Below are 17,787 nucleotides of genomic sequence, written 5' to 3'. Positions count from 1 at the left end.
CCATAAATTCATTTGGTTAGATTTTCTTCAGTGTGCTTCTTGAATGTGGTTAGCTACTTTGCAAATCAGGTGCCACTTCTCAGGGTTAAAAATATAAAGCTATGAAGCAATATTACTGGTTGTAATAAGGCTGAGCTGCAAATTCACTGGGCAGAACTGCGCAAGTCTCCTAACCCTCTTTGTCTCAATTTACATATTCTTCAGAATGGGAAGGCTATTTTTTTTTTCTTGCTTTGACAGCCTTTGACAAAAAGTGATAAACACACTTGAAGTTGAATTTTTTTTAGAAAGCAAAAATAAAATTAATGCAAAATGCTTTAAACTCACCTTAATTTTGAAATCCACATGAGATTAGGTAGGTGGGTTTTTTGCACTTTGTTGTTCATTTCACATTTACCATAAGTCAAAACAGGAATGTCTCTCTGTTCAGTATTTCCTATGAGTGACTAAGGGATCTAGTTGCTTCCTGTGTTTGGCTGGAGATTCATTTCATGTACAGTGCTCAATGCGCCTTTTCTTGGATCCTTAGAATATGTCCCTTCTGCTCAAGAACCTACATTAGGATACAGTATCCTCTTCCACAACCCACATGGAGTGTGTATGCATGTGTGTATGGGAGCTTTGTAATCCAAATGATGAGATTTTTTCCTTCTGTTTTGCAAGGTTTGTGCTTGCATTCGTATTTAGGATTGTTTGGGATAAAAAAAAGGAAGAGGGGGTTCAACTTCAACTGTGAAGACCATAGGGAAGAAGCTGCCTTGGTGCCTGATGATCCCAGTTCCCTAGGATGAGATTACTTTCTTCACTTGCAGCTCCTTAATATTCCCACCATCGTCTTGGTACTGGTGCTGCTTCATGTGTTTTCATCACACTCCAGAGAGCCTGTCAGACACCAACTAATTCTACTTGGCAGGGCTAGGGATCGGGACATTATTTTAAAGTACATCATTTAATAGAACTCAGATATCTTCAAACGCCCAGAATAATATGTTTAATTTGCAGTTCTTTTTTTACCTTACTATTGCAGTGCCTGGAAGCAGTGAGCCTTTCATGACCCCTGGACAAATGCCCAACAGTGGAATACAAGATATGTATAACCAGAATCCATCTGGAGCAATGTCCAACATGAGCATGAGCCAGCGACAGCAGTTCTCTTATGGAAGTGGCTATGACAGGAGGTGAGTCCATCTTCAGCAAAAAGTGAAGCCCATTAGTGGAAACTATCCTCTCCCCTTCTCGTTTTCCCATTGCACCTTGCAGAGAACATAGCAGTCTACATTTCCCACAGCAGCTTACTGAATCACTGGAGTCAAGCTGTTGGTAATGACTGAGCCTAGTGTTCACAGAAATTAATAAGGAGGGAATCGTCACACCTTAGAAGTCACTCAGGCTGCAGCTGATCAGCAAGTGGGTGTGTTTGACAGCTGCCTTTGGCTGGTTGCTGTGCTGAGCTGTGATGGCCTAAAGCAGTACTTGAGTTAGTCATCTTGACATGTTTGCAGCTAAACAGTTGTTTGTTGGGTTTTTTATGAAAAACAAAATTCACAGCCTAAATATGTCTGGTTTGTGGTCTGATAGTGAATTGGCTTTGGAGAGTCTGGAGTCTGTTGTCTGAGCTGTAGGGACATCAGTCTTTTAGTGTGTCCATCAGGATCCTCATAACTTATCTTTCAGTAACGTAAGCAAAAATAAATTTGGTCCCCTTTTGTTTATCCTGGGAAAGAATTTGGAAAAAAATTCATAAAATCACTGAGGTCTGAGCATTGGTATAGCAGGCAGAGAGTTTTGGGAATGTCTGAATTATAGTGAGTATTCCAGTAGGTTTTACAATTTTGGCTGTATTCCCACTGTTACTTTCATTAGGCTCTGTACTTTTAAGCTTCACTGTTAGTTTCCTGAGTGTAGCCAGAATGGTGCAGTGTGGGTTTTACAAGTGGAACAGTGGAACAGTTTTCAGTCTGAAGCAGTAGATGTATAGAGTAACACAGTTGTAATCATGTTGTTGAACAGGTCACATTTCTGGGGAGTTGGTGAGATTAAGGGTTCCAGTGGAAATTGATAAGTCAAGAGACTTTTTCCTTAAGGTTTTTATTTTGGCAATTTTGGAGAATAAGTGCTTTTTACAGAATGAGGTTTCCTTTGTCATTTTTTAGGTCGGATCATGGGCTGGGTCCTGAAGGCAGTATGGGACCACCTGGTCAAAGCAACATGGTGCCTTCAAACAGTGACCCAAGCATGTACTCTCCTAATCGTTACCCTGGCCAGCAAAGGTGAACATTGATTTCTCTGTTTAATATCTGCAATAACCAGATAACAAGTGCTAGCAGCTTTTGTGAGAGCACGTAGACAGAATATGCAGCCTCTTGGTGTGTTATTTTTGTTTCGTCTGTTCTTATTTAGGTTTTTACTGTTGGTTTAGTTTCTTGGCGGTGGGGGGGAATGTCTTTGGAGAACTGGTAGACCTTGTGCATCCATAGGATTGTAGATGTTAGAAAAGAAGTACACAAATGAGCTGGTGTATTTCTCCGCCAACATTGAGCTCAATCGTGCATTATAGGCCTTAGTTCTCCAGTGCAGCATTAAATGATGGAAATTCTGAGGCTTCTACAGCTTGGATTGTGGCTGTTCTGCAGCTAAGAAATTTAACATTTAGAAAGTATTCCCTTATATATAACATATGTTTACCTTTGCTCAGTTTTATCTTGTTGCACATATCATCTCAGAGAACTGCAGACAATTCTTTTAACTAGCACTAGATAATTTATCTCTATTCACATCATAATTATTGGAGATACTGAACAGCCATTGTTTTTCCTCTGGTCAATGAAAAATGTGAGTTTTTGATACCTTTGGGAAAATCAGGTCTCATTAGTTCTTTTAACGTTCCAGATTCCCCAGTCCTCTGCTTGTTTCTCTGACTCTTCTTGATATACTACTTCTAGAATTATGCTCAAACTGTAGATGAGTTCTCTCTGGTAGTGTACAGAGAGGAATTGCTGACATACTGGTCTGCAATGCAATGTTATTTATCAATCTTAATACTTTCCAAGTGTTTCCTTTCAACTGACTATCTAAAATTCATTAAGATGTGTTAAAAATATTGCAGTTGCACTGTAGTGCCCCGCAGAGGTCATGAAGGGCCACAGGTAAGTTTCCAAGAGCAACTTCAACTCTGCCTCTTATACGTATGCTTCATTATGTAGCTTTAATTAAAAACTACCTGAACCTTAGCAGAAATACAATATAGTACTGTTTTTACTCAGCAATGATGTGTTTAAATATTACCTACTGTAATATTAATGATATTTGTACTCAATTTATGTCATTATGGTCCAAATAGAATGTCAACTTCACTTTAAATCGGCAATTAACTACTGATTATATTCTTCAGTGATCCAGAAAGTAGCTTTCTTGAAGACCTGCTCTTAAAACAGAAGAATTATGACTTGTCAGCTTTGAGCTGTAAATCAGATACTTTTCCTACTATGGCTGGTTCTTAACTTCACTGAAGCTGCCTGCCTTTCTTCTCTGCTGACCATACCCTGCTTCCATCCCTGACTGCTACCCCTAAAACTCTCTGCTGCATCTTCATTGCTTCTCCTTCCTTCTATCTGCTTTACCCCCTTCCTTCCACTACCAGCACGAGCAGAGCTTACTGCATCAGGCTCTGGACCAGAGCACTCTGTGCCTTATCTTGTTTCAACATGGTGAATATCTTCAAGACGTAAGATCATCACAGCAATTCTGTTTTTCAAGTGGCTTGAAAATTCCAGCAGCTCTAAATGTTGATTGGAATGCTTCATTTTAGGCATGAACCATATGGTCAGCAGTATCCAGGACAAGGACCTCCCTCAGGACAGCCACCATATGGAGGACATCAACCTGGAATGTATCCACAGCAGCAGGTAGGAAAGGGGAAAACAGCTATATTCGTAACATATATTTAATAGAACATCACTCCAAAGTTCCCTATACATTCAGAAATTTGTTTATACAGCGTATGTCTCTTGGCACAGAGGACCGATGTAGTTCTGATCAAAATCGTAGCTCAAATGCGTAAGCAGTGCACATGTAGCTATAGAAAAATGTGTTCATTACACTGGAAGAGTGTAAATTTTTTTGGATGTTCTGTGGCTTTGAATGTGTATCAAGTGAATATCCCAGATTAATAACCAGCAAACTGGGAAAGTATAATTCAAAGGTTAGTAATGTGATGCCACCCCACTTCCAGAAACAAATATGAAAAGCTGCTTGACTGGCAAAGCTAAGGGCCTCAACCGCTGTCAGGCAGCTAAGTGAATCCACCAGAAAACTGGCACAAAGAAAAACGTGCAATGCTCCCAGTTCTTTAGAATGCTGCAGTGGGTCATGCACCTAGTCCAGATAATGTCAAAGAATTATCCATCTTTAATATATATCAGATATTATTAGCATATCTGTATGTTTTCTCTAGTAATAATATGTTACAGATATATGAGGGATAACGCTATGAGTGTTAAAAGTAGATTGGAGACATTTGGAGATTTAGCCTCTCTGCATAAACACACTCTATAACATCTTTGAAAATACAAATGATATTAATCAGGAGGATTTTTGTAGGGTATATTGTTACTACATGCGATTCAATCCTGTAAGTCAATGGCAAAACTCCACTGACTTCAGCAGGATCAGTTTCATCCTGCACACTGCTAGTCAGGCAATAAATAATGTTGAAGCTAGCTTCCCAGATAGAAAGCATTCTCCCCATCTATAACATAAATATCCAAATGTAAGCTAGCTTTCAGCCAATTTCAGATAGAACTTTTCAGTTTAGAATACAGTTTTACTAGGAAATGCAGTAAAATCAGAAGAGGAGAGCTGACATTTTTAGTACAATGTAACCTATCTAAAGTTAGTTTCAGAATTGTTTGCCTAGCTGTTTGGTTCATACTACCACTAAAATAGCATAATCAAAAAAAAAGTTTTGTTGTTCTTTGAGCTAGTAGTTTGAGGTGATTTAGTGGGGAAATTACAAAGATATGTAACGTGGAACAGTTTGTGAATCTCATACTAATATATGTGGGGAATGTATTAACCAAGTGTTCATGTATGCAAGGAGACAGCTAGAATTTGTAAAAACTATATATATATATATATATATATATATATATATATATATATATATGTTTGGGCCTGTCCTCAGTGCTTTGTGCAATGGCTCTAGAATGCAAAGTGCATTAATGCAGAAAAGCATTGAAGAATGAAGGGCAAGAATCCTGGCCTTGGCCCTTCTTCCCACTCCTGTAGGGTTCCCCTTCTTCGCTTGACTAGAGAATAGGGTTGCCTCTTGCTTACTCTTCCTTTCTGTCCCCTAAATCTCACTGTATAGTAGCAAGAGGAATGTGAAAAAGGGCCTTTTTGAAGCTTTACCTAAGCCTTAAAAGCTAGGGAATGACCTGGGAAGGAGGTGCTCAGAGCCTGAACCCCTGGGGCTGATGAGGCGTTCACCCAGGTTTTTCAATTCCTGTGTGAATGCTCATACCCTAAGAGCTATTATGCAAAAAGTGACCTACGTCAGTGTCTTTCTGTCCTCTATGAGGTCTCCTAATTCCACTTTTCAGGTGGAGAGAAATGTGTAGCGCGCAGTCCTCTGTCACCTGCCAAAGCTTTACACAGGAGGGGGAGGGAGTTCAGATGTATCACTGTGTTCAGCGTTTCCCAGCGGTTACCATTAGGCATATTGCCACTACAGATACAAGGACATTGAATTGCTCTTAAAAAAAGCCACGTGCTTCATTCCTAAGTGTCTATTTTAAGCACTCTGAATCACTGGCAAAAACAGGCATCATCTTTTTAGGTGTGGCAACTCCCAAGTCAGCTCTTAATGCATAAATTGGCCGTAAGTGCAGAATTTACCACAGCAAGTAGCTTATGTAGGGCTGAAAACAGGCATAGTCTTCATTTCTCAGATAGCCAGACAGCTCTATAGCAAGTTTAGGAAAAAAAAAAAAAAGAAAAAAACTACTTTTGTGCATCACAGTAGTTGTGATGTAGTAGTAGTTTTATGTGCACCAAAGTTGAAAGATGAGTTTATGATTCCCAGAGGTGTTTTAACTGACCCATATTGAATACATATAGAATTTTATCTGATGTTAACTTTAGTACATTAGTATACATTGTGCAGTGTGACTGAGTTAAGGTTTCTGGGGGAGCCGTAATTTTGAATTTACCGTAGATCATATATTCAAAAATTGTACATTTAATGCACGTTTTTTGCTTCAGAGCACTCAGTGTGGTTTGAACTGTGGAACAAACTCCCACAGGAACTAAGGACCATTGTGAATCTCACCACCTTCTCCTCAAGCCACAAGATGTCTTTTCTGTCCTTCATTCTAAAACATAAATACATACAAGCTTATATGATTTTAAAACAATTCACCTCCCCCCAGAGTAAAACAGCTTACCTCACGCCACATTCCCCCTTTTGAGAGGGTGAGAAAGAAAGAGGGAATAGACCAAATGTGGCAGCTGTTAGTTGCATTGCTTAATTCACTACTGATCAGCAGTGTAAGAGCCTGTATAAACTGGAGTAGAATATTTGGGTTTGACCATCTCATAAAATAATCTTGTATTAAATTAAATGTGATTAGGGGGATTTGGGGAGAGGGATGGTTGCCCAAGCAGGACCATGTTCCTGGCAAGTACACAAAGAGTAGCAAACGTAGCAGAATGTTTTCTCCTACTGGTAGATTTATTTTGTGTAGCTTATGCTCTGGTGTAACATCCAGCATTTCAGACATGTATGCTTGCAGCATATCTTTGTCCGTTAAGAGTTTATTCAGGGCTTGTCCCTGGAAAAGATTAAGTCACTGAGTGGTTTTGAATTTTTTTTTTAGGGGACTAAGCATAAAAAAGAAGTGAAATATCTTAGTTGGTGAAGACTTTTGCCTTTTCATGCATGTCATAAGTGACAAATAGAATTTTTTCTGACAGATAGGAACAGAAAGGGAAAGGGAGAAAATGAGAGCAAGCATAAGAAAATGTAGCCCAAGGATAAGTTTCCTTTTAATATTAAGTTATAAGCACAGCGAAACAGAGGCTTAAAAAGAAGGCACTGGATCAAGCCTAACCATTGCAGTGCGAGCCTGACTCTGGAATCAGCACACTCCCCCCAGAACTAAGAGCCTTCAGCTTTTTAAATGAGTTGTCAGCCAGTGTACTTATATTGTATGTGGAGTAAAAGTGACAAATCTTCTTTCCACAAATTCTTTTCAGAACTATAAGCGACACATGGATGGCATGTATGGGCCTCCAGCCAAACGCCATGAAGGGGATATGTATAACATGCAGTATGGCAACCAGCAGCAGGAAATATATAACCAGTACAGCAACGCTTACACTGGGCCCGACAGGAGACCCATGCAGGGACAGTATCCATATCCATATAACCGGGAGAGGATGCAGGGCCCAGGACAAATGCAGCAGCATGGAATACCTCCCCAGATGATTGGTGGCCCCATGCAGTCGTCATCCTCCAGTGAAGGTCCTCAGCAGAACATGTGGCCAACACGAAATGATATGCCTTATCCTTACCAGAATAGGCAAGGTCCAGGAGGCCCTGCGCAGGCCCCACCATATCCAGGGATGAATCGCACTGATGATATGATGGTACCTGACCAGAGAATAAATCACGAGAGTCAGTGGCCTTCTCATGTCAACCAGCGTCAGCCTTCTTATATGTCATCCTCAGCCTCCATGCAGCCTATCACTAGACCTCCTCAGTCATCCTACCAGACACCACCCTCTATGCCAAACCACATCTCTAGAGCTCCAAGTCCAGCATCCTTCCAGCGCTCTCTGGAAAACCGTATGTCTCCAAGCAAGTCTCCTTTCCTACCCTCCATGAAGATGCAAAAGGTTATACCCACAGTTCCAGTGTCACAGGTCACAGGACCTCCACCCCAGCCACCACCAATTAGGCGAGAAATTACCTTCCCCCCAGGCTCTGTAGAAGCATCACAACCAGTCTTAAAACCAAGACGAAAGATTACCTCAAAAGATATTGGTAAGCATCAAAACAAAAGCCAAATACAGAAATAGGCGGGGAGAAAGGGACTTTGATTTTGATTTCCTTTTTACACTGGAAAAGTATTTTGACAAATAGTTAACTTTGGGTAACTATAATGTGATTGTGTTCAATAAAAATGTAGAAACACCTGCATCAGTGAGGATGATGGGTAAAACTCAGCCCAACAGATGTGACATGAAGGGAAAGCAATATTTTATATGGAGACCTGAGGTCTCCAAAAATGCATATTTGCATAAACATCAAGCTTGTTTCAGACTTTCAAATTTCGTATGTTGAAAGGTCCTTCTGAAAGTCTGTTCAGTCAGCAGTGCAACATTTATTTGAGCAAAGTTTTCTATGTTCTTGTTCCATAGAAGCTCACAATGGATAATACTGTTCTGTTGTGTACTTACAGTCTTTGCCTTCTTTGAATGGCCTATTTGTTCATTCAGTATTATTTGTCATGTGTTTCTCCCCATATTCTTTCCCAAGTATCTTACTATCTTGAATGCCTGTTACCACCTGTCACAAATCCAAGCTTCTGTACTTCTGACAGAATATTCTGCTTTTATTTATGGACTGTTTGTTTTGCTCAACCTCTCAGAAGTTTGTAAGAACTTTATTTCAGCTTCAGCAAAGCCAGGAAGAATGGCCCTGTTCAGGTGCTCCCCAAAATTAAGGCAAAGCAGCAGTTTTTCTAGAAAAACTGCACAGGGCTAAGTGAAACCATGAAACCATGGTCTTGAACAAGCAGTGTTTATGAAGGCTGCATAATTGAAGCGACTTCATTTATATTCTGCATCCTCAGCATGTCATAGTTTATTCTTTGAAAACTCATTAATGGTCTCCTAGCATGTAGTAATGCTGTTTTACTTTCCCTCCTTTGTTTCTCCAGTAACTCCTGAGGCCTGGAGAGTGATGATGTCTCTCAAATCTGGTCTTTTGGCCGAAAGTACCTGGGCACTAGACACTATTAATATTCTTCTGTATGATGACAGCACTGTTGCTACTTTCAACCTCTCTCAGGTAGGTGGGAAAGCAGTATACCTCTCAACCTTCCAAGAAGATGGAAATAAGATACATGAGAAAATGCTGAACTCTCTTAAAATTGATCATCTTTAATATAAATATGAATATTGCAAAACTTTGGTAACAGTGAGCAACAAGAGATAGCTTTGAGATGTAATAGTGGAAATAATAAGCTTAAAATAAGGGTGTCTCCTGTGAAAAGGACCATGCAGGAGTATCAGAATTTCAGCAATAGCAAAAGACTAATGTGTTAAGTCCACATTTGTTTTAGTACGAGGACAGTCCTAAAAAAACAGCAATACGTTAGTGATTTAGTTTAACTGCTGTTTCCACAAAAGGGCTTTTCAAAATGCTAAGTTGATTTGAGACTGTCTTTGGGTCACTACTTGTCGTATTTCACTAGTCCAATAGTAGGCTGCTGTAGTTTCTTCATTGCATATGTTTTGTTTGGTTTCTCCTTCCAGTAAATTAACTTTGCACAGAAATATCAGATTGACAATTTGAAGGCTAAACTCTACTGTCTATCCACAGGACACAAGTAACATAGGATTTAACTGTGTATGCTTTTGCCTTACTACTTGCCAGCATTTCTCAGCCCTGCTCTAACCATTGGCTGTTAAGTGGTAGTAATAGATGGTATGATAATATAATGTGCATGATACAAAATTTGTACAAATGGAATATTCAATTTGTACATCTGCTCCATTCATTCTTTAGTTACTAATAGTGTAACTCATAGTTTTTTTTAAATATAATGACCTTTTTTTTTTAAGGTATACACAGATTGTACATTTCATCCCACCTATTTTTAGAAATGGAGATATCTATAGCATGATTCATCTCATCCTAAAGTAGAGATCTAAAATAGGTCAGGTCAGTCATACCCTAGAAATGGCCTATAAAAGGCCATTGATTATAAAAGGAATCCATACAATTAGGTTAGGTGTGCAACTGTTGCAGGTGTCCGAAGTTAAGTGAGGTACATCTCATGCAAATTCTACTAGAAATTGCAATAATGCATCCTGTGTAAATCACATGGAATACCAGACAGCCTTTAGATTTTTTGGTTACTTTTGCCTTGAACTTGATTTGCACTGGAAGTCAGGACTCTGTATGATGACTGATAATTCTTTTAGTTCATAAATGTAAGTTTGTTCTTAATTCTTTCAGAGTTTGGCAGTCATAAGAGAATACAGAACATAGACATGGTCATCTAACTAAGCAAAACAAAAGAACTGTATGAAATATGATTTAAATTAACTTTGGGTGAAAGGACAAAAGGATATGTTTTGCTGAACACCTATTAGCCCACAATTAAAACAACCATTAAAAGTCAGACGATCAGGCTGAATATAGTAACAGCAAAGCATCTTTGATAATAAAGCCACAGAGGGCAAATTAGCATCAAGTCCAACCATTGTCTTTCAGTAAGAAAGTCATTACAAGTTAATTAAGAGGATTAAGCCCAAATGAAAACTGTTTCTGAAGGGTGACTTACAGCACCATGCTGCAGTAACAATTTTTAAATATTGACAGCATGAAGAAAACTATTACAACAGAGATGGGATATTAGTCTAGGATGTCAGTACCTAGAATCAGTACTGCTAAGTCTCAGAGGCTGGACAGTTGGTTTTAGAGACTGAGAGGCATGGAAGGAGAGGAAGAATATTCATATTGTTGACTTTAGGCATCTAATAAAAATACCATTCAGAGAACCAAAATTAGTTAGAAACTTCAGTTCTCTGTACAGACAATAAAGAATATTAGGCACTACCAAGAGGACAGAACAGCTAGGTTAGATGTCTACTGTAGCTTAAAGGAGGCATGTGAATAAAGGTCTGTCCTTCTGGTAACTGTTACAGTTTAAGCAAATGGCAGCTTGATAGTCTGCGGACAGAAAATATACTCAGTGGACAGAAAATAGAAGAATTTCCTTTGATTAACTTTGCCATGCAGGATTTAGTCTCAAGTCCAAAGCAGAAGGAGGGAAATATGCATTTATATTTATCTGATTTTTATGTTCTTTCTTCTCCCCTCAGTTGTCTGGATTTCTTGAGCTTTTGGTAGAATATTTTAGAAAATGCCTGATTGACATTTTTGGAATCCTTATGGAATATGAAGTGGGAGATCCAGGTCACAAAGCACTTGATCACAAAGCAGCCAAGAAAGATGATAGCCAGTCCTTGGCAGAGGATACTGGGAAAGAGGAGAACGATGAATGTAATGACTATTTTGATGAAGATGAGGAGGAGGGGGAGGATGAAAAGGTAGGAGAAGAAAAGAGCATTGTTTTTCCCACTCCTGGTGCCATTGCTGACCCAAGTGAGAGGCCAAAACAAGCCAGTAAATTTGACAAGCTGCCAATAAAGATTGTAAAGAAAAATAATCTGTTTGTTGTTGACCGATCTGACAAACTTGGACGTGTTCAGGAATTTGATAGTGGACTTCTCCACTGGCAGCTTGGTGGTGGTGACACGACTGAGCACATCCAGACTCACTTTGAAAGCAAGATGGAGATTCCTCCACGCAGGAAAGCCCCTCCTCCCTTGAATTCTCCAAGCAAAAAGAAGGACCTCGAGGGAAAAGGTGAATCTGAGGAACAACATGAAAAAAGTATAACAGCTACCATTGATGATGTCCTCTCAGCTCGGCCAGGAGCATTGCCTGAAGACTCAAACCCTGGTTCCCAAACAGAGAGCAGTAAATTTCCCTTTGGGATCCATCAAGCCAAAAGCCACCGGAATATTAAACTGCTAGAGGACGAGCCAAGGAGCCGGGATGAGACGCCTCTATGCACCATAACCCACTGGCAAGACTCCTTGGCCAAACGCTGCATCTGTGTGTCAAATATCGTCCGTAGCTTGTCTTTTGTGCCTGGCAATGACACCGAAATGTCCAAACATCCAGGCTTGGTGCTGATCCTGGGAAAGTTGATCCTTCTTCACCATGAGCATCCAGAAAGAAAGCGAGCGCCACAGACATATGAGAAAGAGGAAGAGGAGGACAAAGGGGTGACCTGCAGCAAGGATGAATGGTGGTGGGACTGCCTCGAGGTCTTGAGGGATAATACATTGGTCACATTAGCCAACATTTCTGGGCAGCTAGACTTGTCTGCTTACACAGAAAGCATCTGTTTGCCAATTTTGGATGGCTTGCTGCACTGGATGGTGTGCCCATCTGCGGAGGCACAGGATCCTTTTCCAACCGTGGGGCCCAACTCGGTTCTTTCGCCTCAGAGACTTGTGCTGGAGACCCTGTGTAAGCTTAGTATCCAGGACAATAATGTGGACCTTATCTTGGCCACGCCCCCCTTCAGTCGTCAGGAGAAACTCTACGCTACTCTAGTTAGGTACGTTGGGGACCGCAAAAACCCGGTCTGCCGAGAAATGTCCATGGCGCTCTTATCGAACCTTGCCCAGGGCGACACATTAGCAGCAAGGGCAATAGCTGTGCAGAAGGGAAGCATCGGAAACTTGATAAGCTTCCTGGAGGATGGGGTCACTATGGCCCAGTACCAGCAGAGCCAGCATAACCTCATGCACATGCAGCCTCCACCTCTGGAGCCACCTAGCGTAGACATGATGTGCAGGGCAGCCAAGGCCTTGCTGGCCATGGCTAGAGTGGATGAGAACCGCTCAGAGTTCCTTTTGCACGAGGGTCGTTTGCTGGATATCTCAATATCTGCTGTCCTGAACTCTCTGGTTGCATCTGTCATCTGTGATGTACTTTTTCAGATTGGGCAGTTATGACATAAGTGACAAGCCAAGCATGTGTGAGTGGAGATTAGAGGGTCACATATAACTGGCTGTTTTCTGTTCTTGTTTATCCAACGTAGGAAGAAGGAAAAAAAAAGAATCTTTGCTCCTCTGCCCCATTCACTATTTACCAATTGGGAATTAAAGAAATTATTAATTTGAACAGTTATGAAATTAATATTTGCTGTCTATGTGTATAAGTACATCTTTTTATTTTATTTTTTTTAACCAAAGTTGCTGTCTAGCACATTCAAAGGTCACACTTTTTTTTTCCATAGATTATCCTTTTCAATGTTCTTTTCCATGTTTGTATTGCATATTTTTGGGGAAGCGAACTAGTGACTTTTTTAAAAAAATGTTATGGCAAACCATTGTATGATGGAAAAAAAACCACCACTTTGAAACGGAAAGGTGACAAATTACCAACATACCAAGTTCCTGTGTGTTTTATTTTTTCAAATAAGGAAAAAATATAAAAAAACTTGTATACCATCACCCAAAGCTCTGTGCAATAGAAGATTCTAGTGATGTAGGTGTAGGGGATCAAGGAGGGTGTCAGTCAGTAGTCAAAACTATATACAAAATGATACAGGTTTCTCCACAGGAGAAATGGTTACATTAGGCTAGGAGCAAAACAAAACAAAAAATTCAAGTTAAAAGATTTTTAAACAAAACCTGATGATAAACATCAATTGCTTCCTCACCAGAACTGTCTTGTCTACATCTGTTTTTTTTTGACCTTCCACAATGACAGTTCTTCACAATTCCTTTAATCATTTTTTAAAATATTTTTTTATTGCCTAAGGGCCGTGATGTATATAGAAGTTGTACATTAAACATACCCTCATTTTTTTTTTAGTACAAAGTTTTTAGTTTCTTTTTCATGATGTGGTATCTACAAAGTGATAGTAGAATTATTTTTTCTTTCATTTGGGCCATATCTCCAGAAAATAATAAAAAAAAAGAAAAAAGAAAAAACCCAACACAGAAAACCAACAACTGAGGGTAATGTACAAGTTTCTGTATGTATAAAGTCATGCTCTATTTCGGGAGAGCAGCTGATCACAATTTGCTTTATAAATCAAGGTGTGGAAATGGTTACGTATGGATTGATTTAAGAAAATGGTTACCAGTCTACAGACAAAAAATATATACAGGAAAAAAGGAAGAAACACAACTTCAAAGATTTTTCAGTGACAAGAGTCTGCATTTGTATTTCAAGATAATGTAGTTAAAAAAGAAAAAAACTTGATGTAAATTCCTCCTTTTCCTCTGGCTTAATGAATTTCATTTATTCAGTATAAAATCTTTATATGTTCCACATGTTAAGAATAAATGTACATTAAATCTTGTTAAGCACTGTGATGGGTGTTCTTGAATAATGTTGTAGTTGCAATGTAGGGTATCCGAAAGCAAACTAATTACAAGAAAGAGCAATAATGATTATTCTCATTCCCCTACTTTATTATGACCTTCAAAAATACTAATCTATTGTTCAAGTATTGCAGCAGCTTGCTCTCCTTTTAGAAAAACCTTCTCAGGTCACAAAGAAGAGTTTTGAATTATTATTTATAAAACCAGGGAGCCTCAAAGGGGAGGATGTGGTTGGCAAATGATAGTTCAGACTATGCAGGTATTCAGTCTCAGTGCTATGTTTGGGGGGGTCTGAAGATGAATGTTAGAAAAAGTGACACAAGATTTTGTTAAAGCAATAACCCTCTTGAAGAAATTAATCTGTATTCACTACCTGTAATTCTTTCTGTTGGTTAAAGGTGCAAATACCCCAGTGATGTGGGTATTTAGAATAAACACCCACCCACTTCTAGATACGGTATGTGTCACTGCATACTTACATGGCCTCTCATCCTGGTATCCCCCATTAAAGTGGATCAGGCTTTAATAGAGCACATCCATCGTTACAATTGCTGGGAGATGGCCATTTCAGTTTCAAGTACTATCTGGTTTCAGATACATCCACTCTCTCACCTGGGAATATTTTGTTGCTGAATAGTGTTCAAGCACTAATTTTTGCTCTTTCATCTTGGATCATTGACTTTGTTAGTGTGATCATAAAAAGCTAATAATAATCAATTTCTCTGGAATTGCCACATAATTACACTGTTAGTGAACGCTCTCCTCTCCAATCACAATATGGAGGTACTTGAAAATTACTACCCCCCCCTTTGGCATACTTCCCATCTTGTTCATATAGATTGCTACAACATTAATATATGGATGAGAATTTCAGAGACAGGTAAAGTATATACAATTATAAGCCAAGTTGGAAACGTGACTCCCTCGTGTCACGAAAAGTAATTTTTCCTTCTAGCTTTTCTTATGCAGTAATCTCTCCACTCCCACATCACCTGCTGCAGCGGTCTTTCTTTCTCTTGCATAACAATGCATTCAGAAGTATGTGGTGAATTATAATCCACTTGTAACCCTTCATCACAAGAGGAGGCATATTTCAGGGATTATTTTTATGGCTTAATACTAGGCAGTGTAGAAGTAGTAGCCCATACTAAACGTACTTCTTACCAACATTTTACTGCTTGATTTTACCCCATGGATACAAGCAAGCTATTAAATAAACCCTCAGCTGAGCTACGCTCACCACTTTATTGTCAAGGACATCTTATGTCTATTCCTTTTTTTCCTCTTCAGCATTCAGACCCAGAGTACCTGGCAGGGGAGGCTACACCTGTGGCAAAACAGATATGATATTGTGAGCTGCCAGGGCTTTAATGTTATTCAGGTCTGCTTTGAACCTGGTTGAATAGACGGGGGAGGAGGGGGGACACCAGGCAACCAGCCACATGATAGTGATATGTAACATTGCTACCACTTTTCCAGTATTACTTGGGCCAAGTAATAAAACTGGCTAACTGGCTGGGAAACTGGAAGGGTGGAAGAGAAAGGTTAATACAGATTCTGCCTGAATGTGATTTTTTGCTGTTCACTAGTAGCAAATGATCTAAACCACTGATTAATGTAATAGCAGATTTATCAGAAGAAAGGCAAAGCACAGAAACTCCAATTCCCTCTCTTGTCAATGTATGATTGCACCTCTCCCACTAATGCTCTCTTAAGCCTTAAGAAAGGCTTATACCTTAAGAAAGATGACTTACTCATGAAACCTGCAAACTTAGCATGTTTTGACTGAATTCTGAATAAATCTGAGCTGCACTTGGTATAGTTCCTACATAAAATTTTTTTTCTGATTTTTTTTTCCAAACTGAAAGAAAGTACATTTTCCTGATGATGTGAGCACAGATACTGTGTGGTGAAGCTGAGAATAGTACTAATGAGAAAATACAATATAGGAAATTCCAAAACCACAATGACTTATTTTGGGGAAAGCAGCCAATTAGTATTTTAGGCAATAACAAAAACCAAAAATATTGACTACTACATATTAATAAGCTACCTGTTCTTTTGGCAGGCCCAAGCAAGTGATTGCTTATAGATTAAATGAGCAGCAATGAGATATATGGAGTCACTGAATCTCACTGACCTTTAGAAGCACTTCAGGAACTGAGAGGATTATCCCTTTTGGCAAGGAAAAAAATCATTTTGTTCCTTGTTAACCTCATTTCCTACCTTATCCTTTACAAAGAAAAAACATCCTGCTCAGAAATACCACATTTTCCACTATCAGAAAAGAAGGATGCAGAAGAAAAATTCATCTACATGCTTAAAGCCTTTGCACTTTCTCTTCCACCTTCCTTTGCTGTTTTACACCCCAATCAATGAATTCTGTGCCATACACCACTTGTATGGGTCCATTTTCTTTTTTGCCCTACAGATGTCCAGAAAAGATATTTACTCATAGAAATACGCAACAAAATCATAAACCTGTCTTTTACATTAATGACTACAACACTTCTACAGTGCAATGCAAAGTATACCTCTTACTCTGCAGGATATAAAAATGCCTCTTAGTAACAAAGAATCAAGTGTAGCTGACATTCGTGACAAAAACACTTCCATCCAGTAAATATCCAGCCATTACAAAGACAGGTGGAAGAAGTAGCTCGTTTCAGCCAGTGTTTTAACCTATTCTCATTGTGCTTCAGGTCAGTGTTTCATTGTGAAGCTGCTGTTCAATGTTATTTGGTAGCAAAGAAATAATCACCAACTAGCTCCTCCTTCGCCCATTTACATGAAGAAGAGTTACAGGTATCTGTAGTGCAGACGCCCAAGCTAATTTGAGCACTGAAAACTGAACTGAGGTTGCACATCACAATTAGTTTTCCTTCCCAAGAAACTGCATGTTGGTTCATTACTTTGCAAGCAGTAGTACTGGTGTACCCTATAAAATATATATATATATGTATATATGCACATGCCTCTTACTTAAACACTGTATTACTATCACAAAAGTCAGTGTTTTATATATCTTAATATAGGAAGCAGAGACTCAAATTTTGAAACAAGAATTCTCCAGAGGGAGATGATGACTATTATTTTTATCACCATAGAACTTCTGGTAATATGATGGACCCCCCCACCCAGCCACTCACACACACAAAAAAAAAACACACACAGAAAGCAGTATATAGTCCCTGCTTCAAAGAGCCTATGCACTAGGTCATGAACAAATAACTGCAAGTGGTGACAGCAGACAGGAGAAAATGGCAATAAAAACAACAATAAATTAAAACAACATAAAAGACAAGAACCATTCTTGAGGCAGAATGGATTTATGAAGAGTTAGAATGCGGCCCCATATTACTTACAAGTTGTTTAATTTTTCTTAGGCTACTCTGTGAAATTTCTGGGGTCTGACCCACACTGCTTTCTCTTCATGAAATGTTACATTCCCCACCAGGGCCACTGACTCAGCTGCTCAGCAACCACAGCTACAGGGGCACTCCCTTAACCTTTGACTGCTTGTTTCGTCACCCAGCTCCCCTCTCTGAGTGCTGGTCTGCTCAAGAGTTTGTTCAGGCCATG

At 39.4% G+C, this 17,787-nt stretch overlaps 1 protein-coding gene across 13 annotated transcripts in view; it reads left to right on the top strand.

Moving 5' to 3' along the window:
• Window positions 1–14,187, top strand: part of ARID1B (AT-rich interaction domain 1B) — a 341,753-nt gene extending 327,566 nt beyond the window's left edge. For 9 of the 13 annotated variants that reach the window (XM_064509114.1, XM_064509106.1, XM_064509110.1 and 6 more), the window contains 6 exons: window positions 1,028–1,178; window positions 2,154–2,270; window positions 3,809–3,905; window positions 7,255–8,044; window positions 8,943–9,073; window positions 11,116–14,187. In XM_064509114.1, coding sequence (XP_064365184.1) covers window positions 1,028–1,178; window positions 2,154–2,270; window positions 3,809–3,905; window positions 7,255–8,044; window positions 8,943–9,073; window positions 11,116–12,825 — 2,996 coding nt within the window. In that variant the 3' untranslated portion in view covers window positions 12,826–14,187. The remainder of the gene's footprint in view (window positions 1–1,027; window positions 1,179–2,153; window positions 2,271–3,808; window positions 3,906–7,254; window positions 8,045–8,942; window positions 9,074–11,115) is intronic. The other 4 variants (XM_064509111.1, XM_064509116.1, XM_064509119.1 and 1 more) reach the window with 1 other exon arrangement.
• Window positions 14,188–17,787: the final 3,600 nt, after the last annotated feature.

This window comes from Dromaius novaehollandiae, chromosome 3 (assembly GCF_036370855.1).
Source record: "Dromaius novaehollandiae isolate bDroNov1 chromosome 3, bDroNov1.hap1, whole genome shotgun sequence".
Taxonomy (NCBI): domain Eukaryota; kingdom Metazoa; phylum Chordata; class Aves; order Casuariiformes; family Dromaiidae; genus Dromaius; species Dromaius novaehollandiae.
Note: the sequence above shows the minus strand (reverse complement) of the source record. Positions and strands in the feature narration are given on the sequence as shown.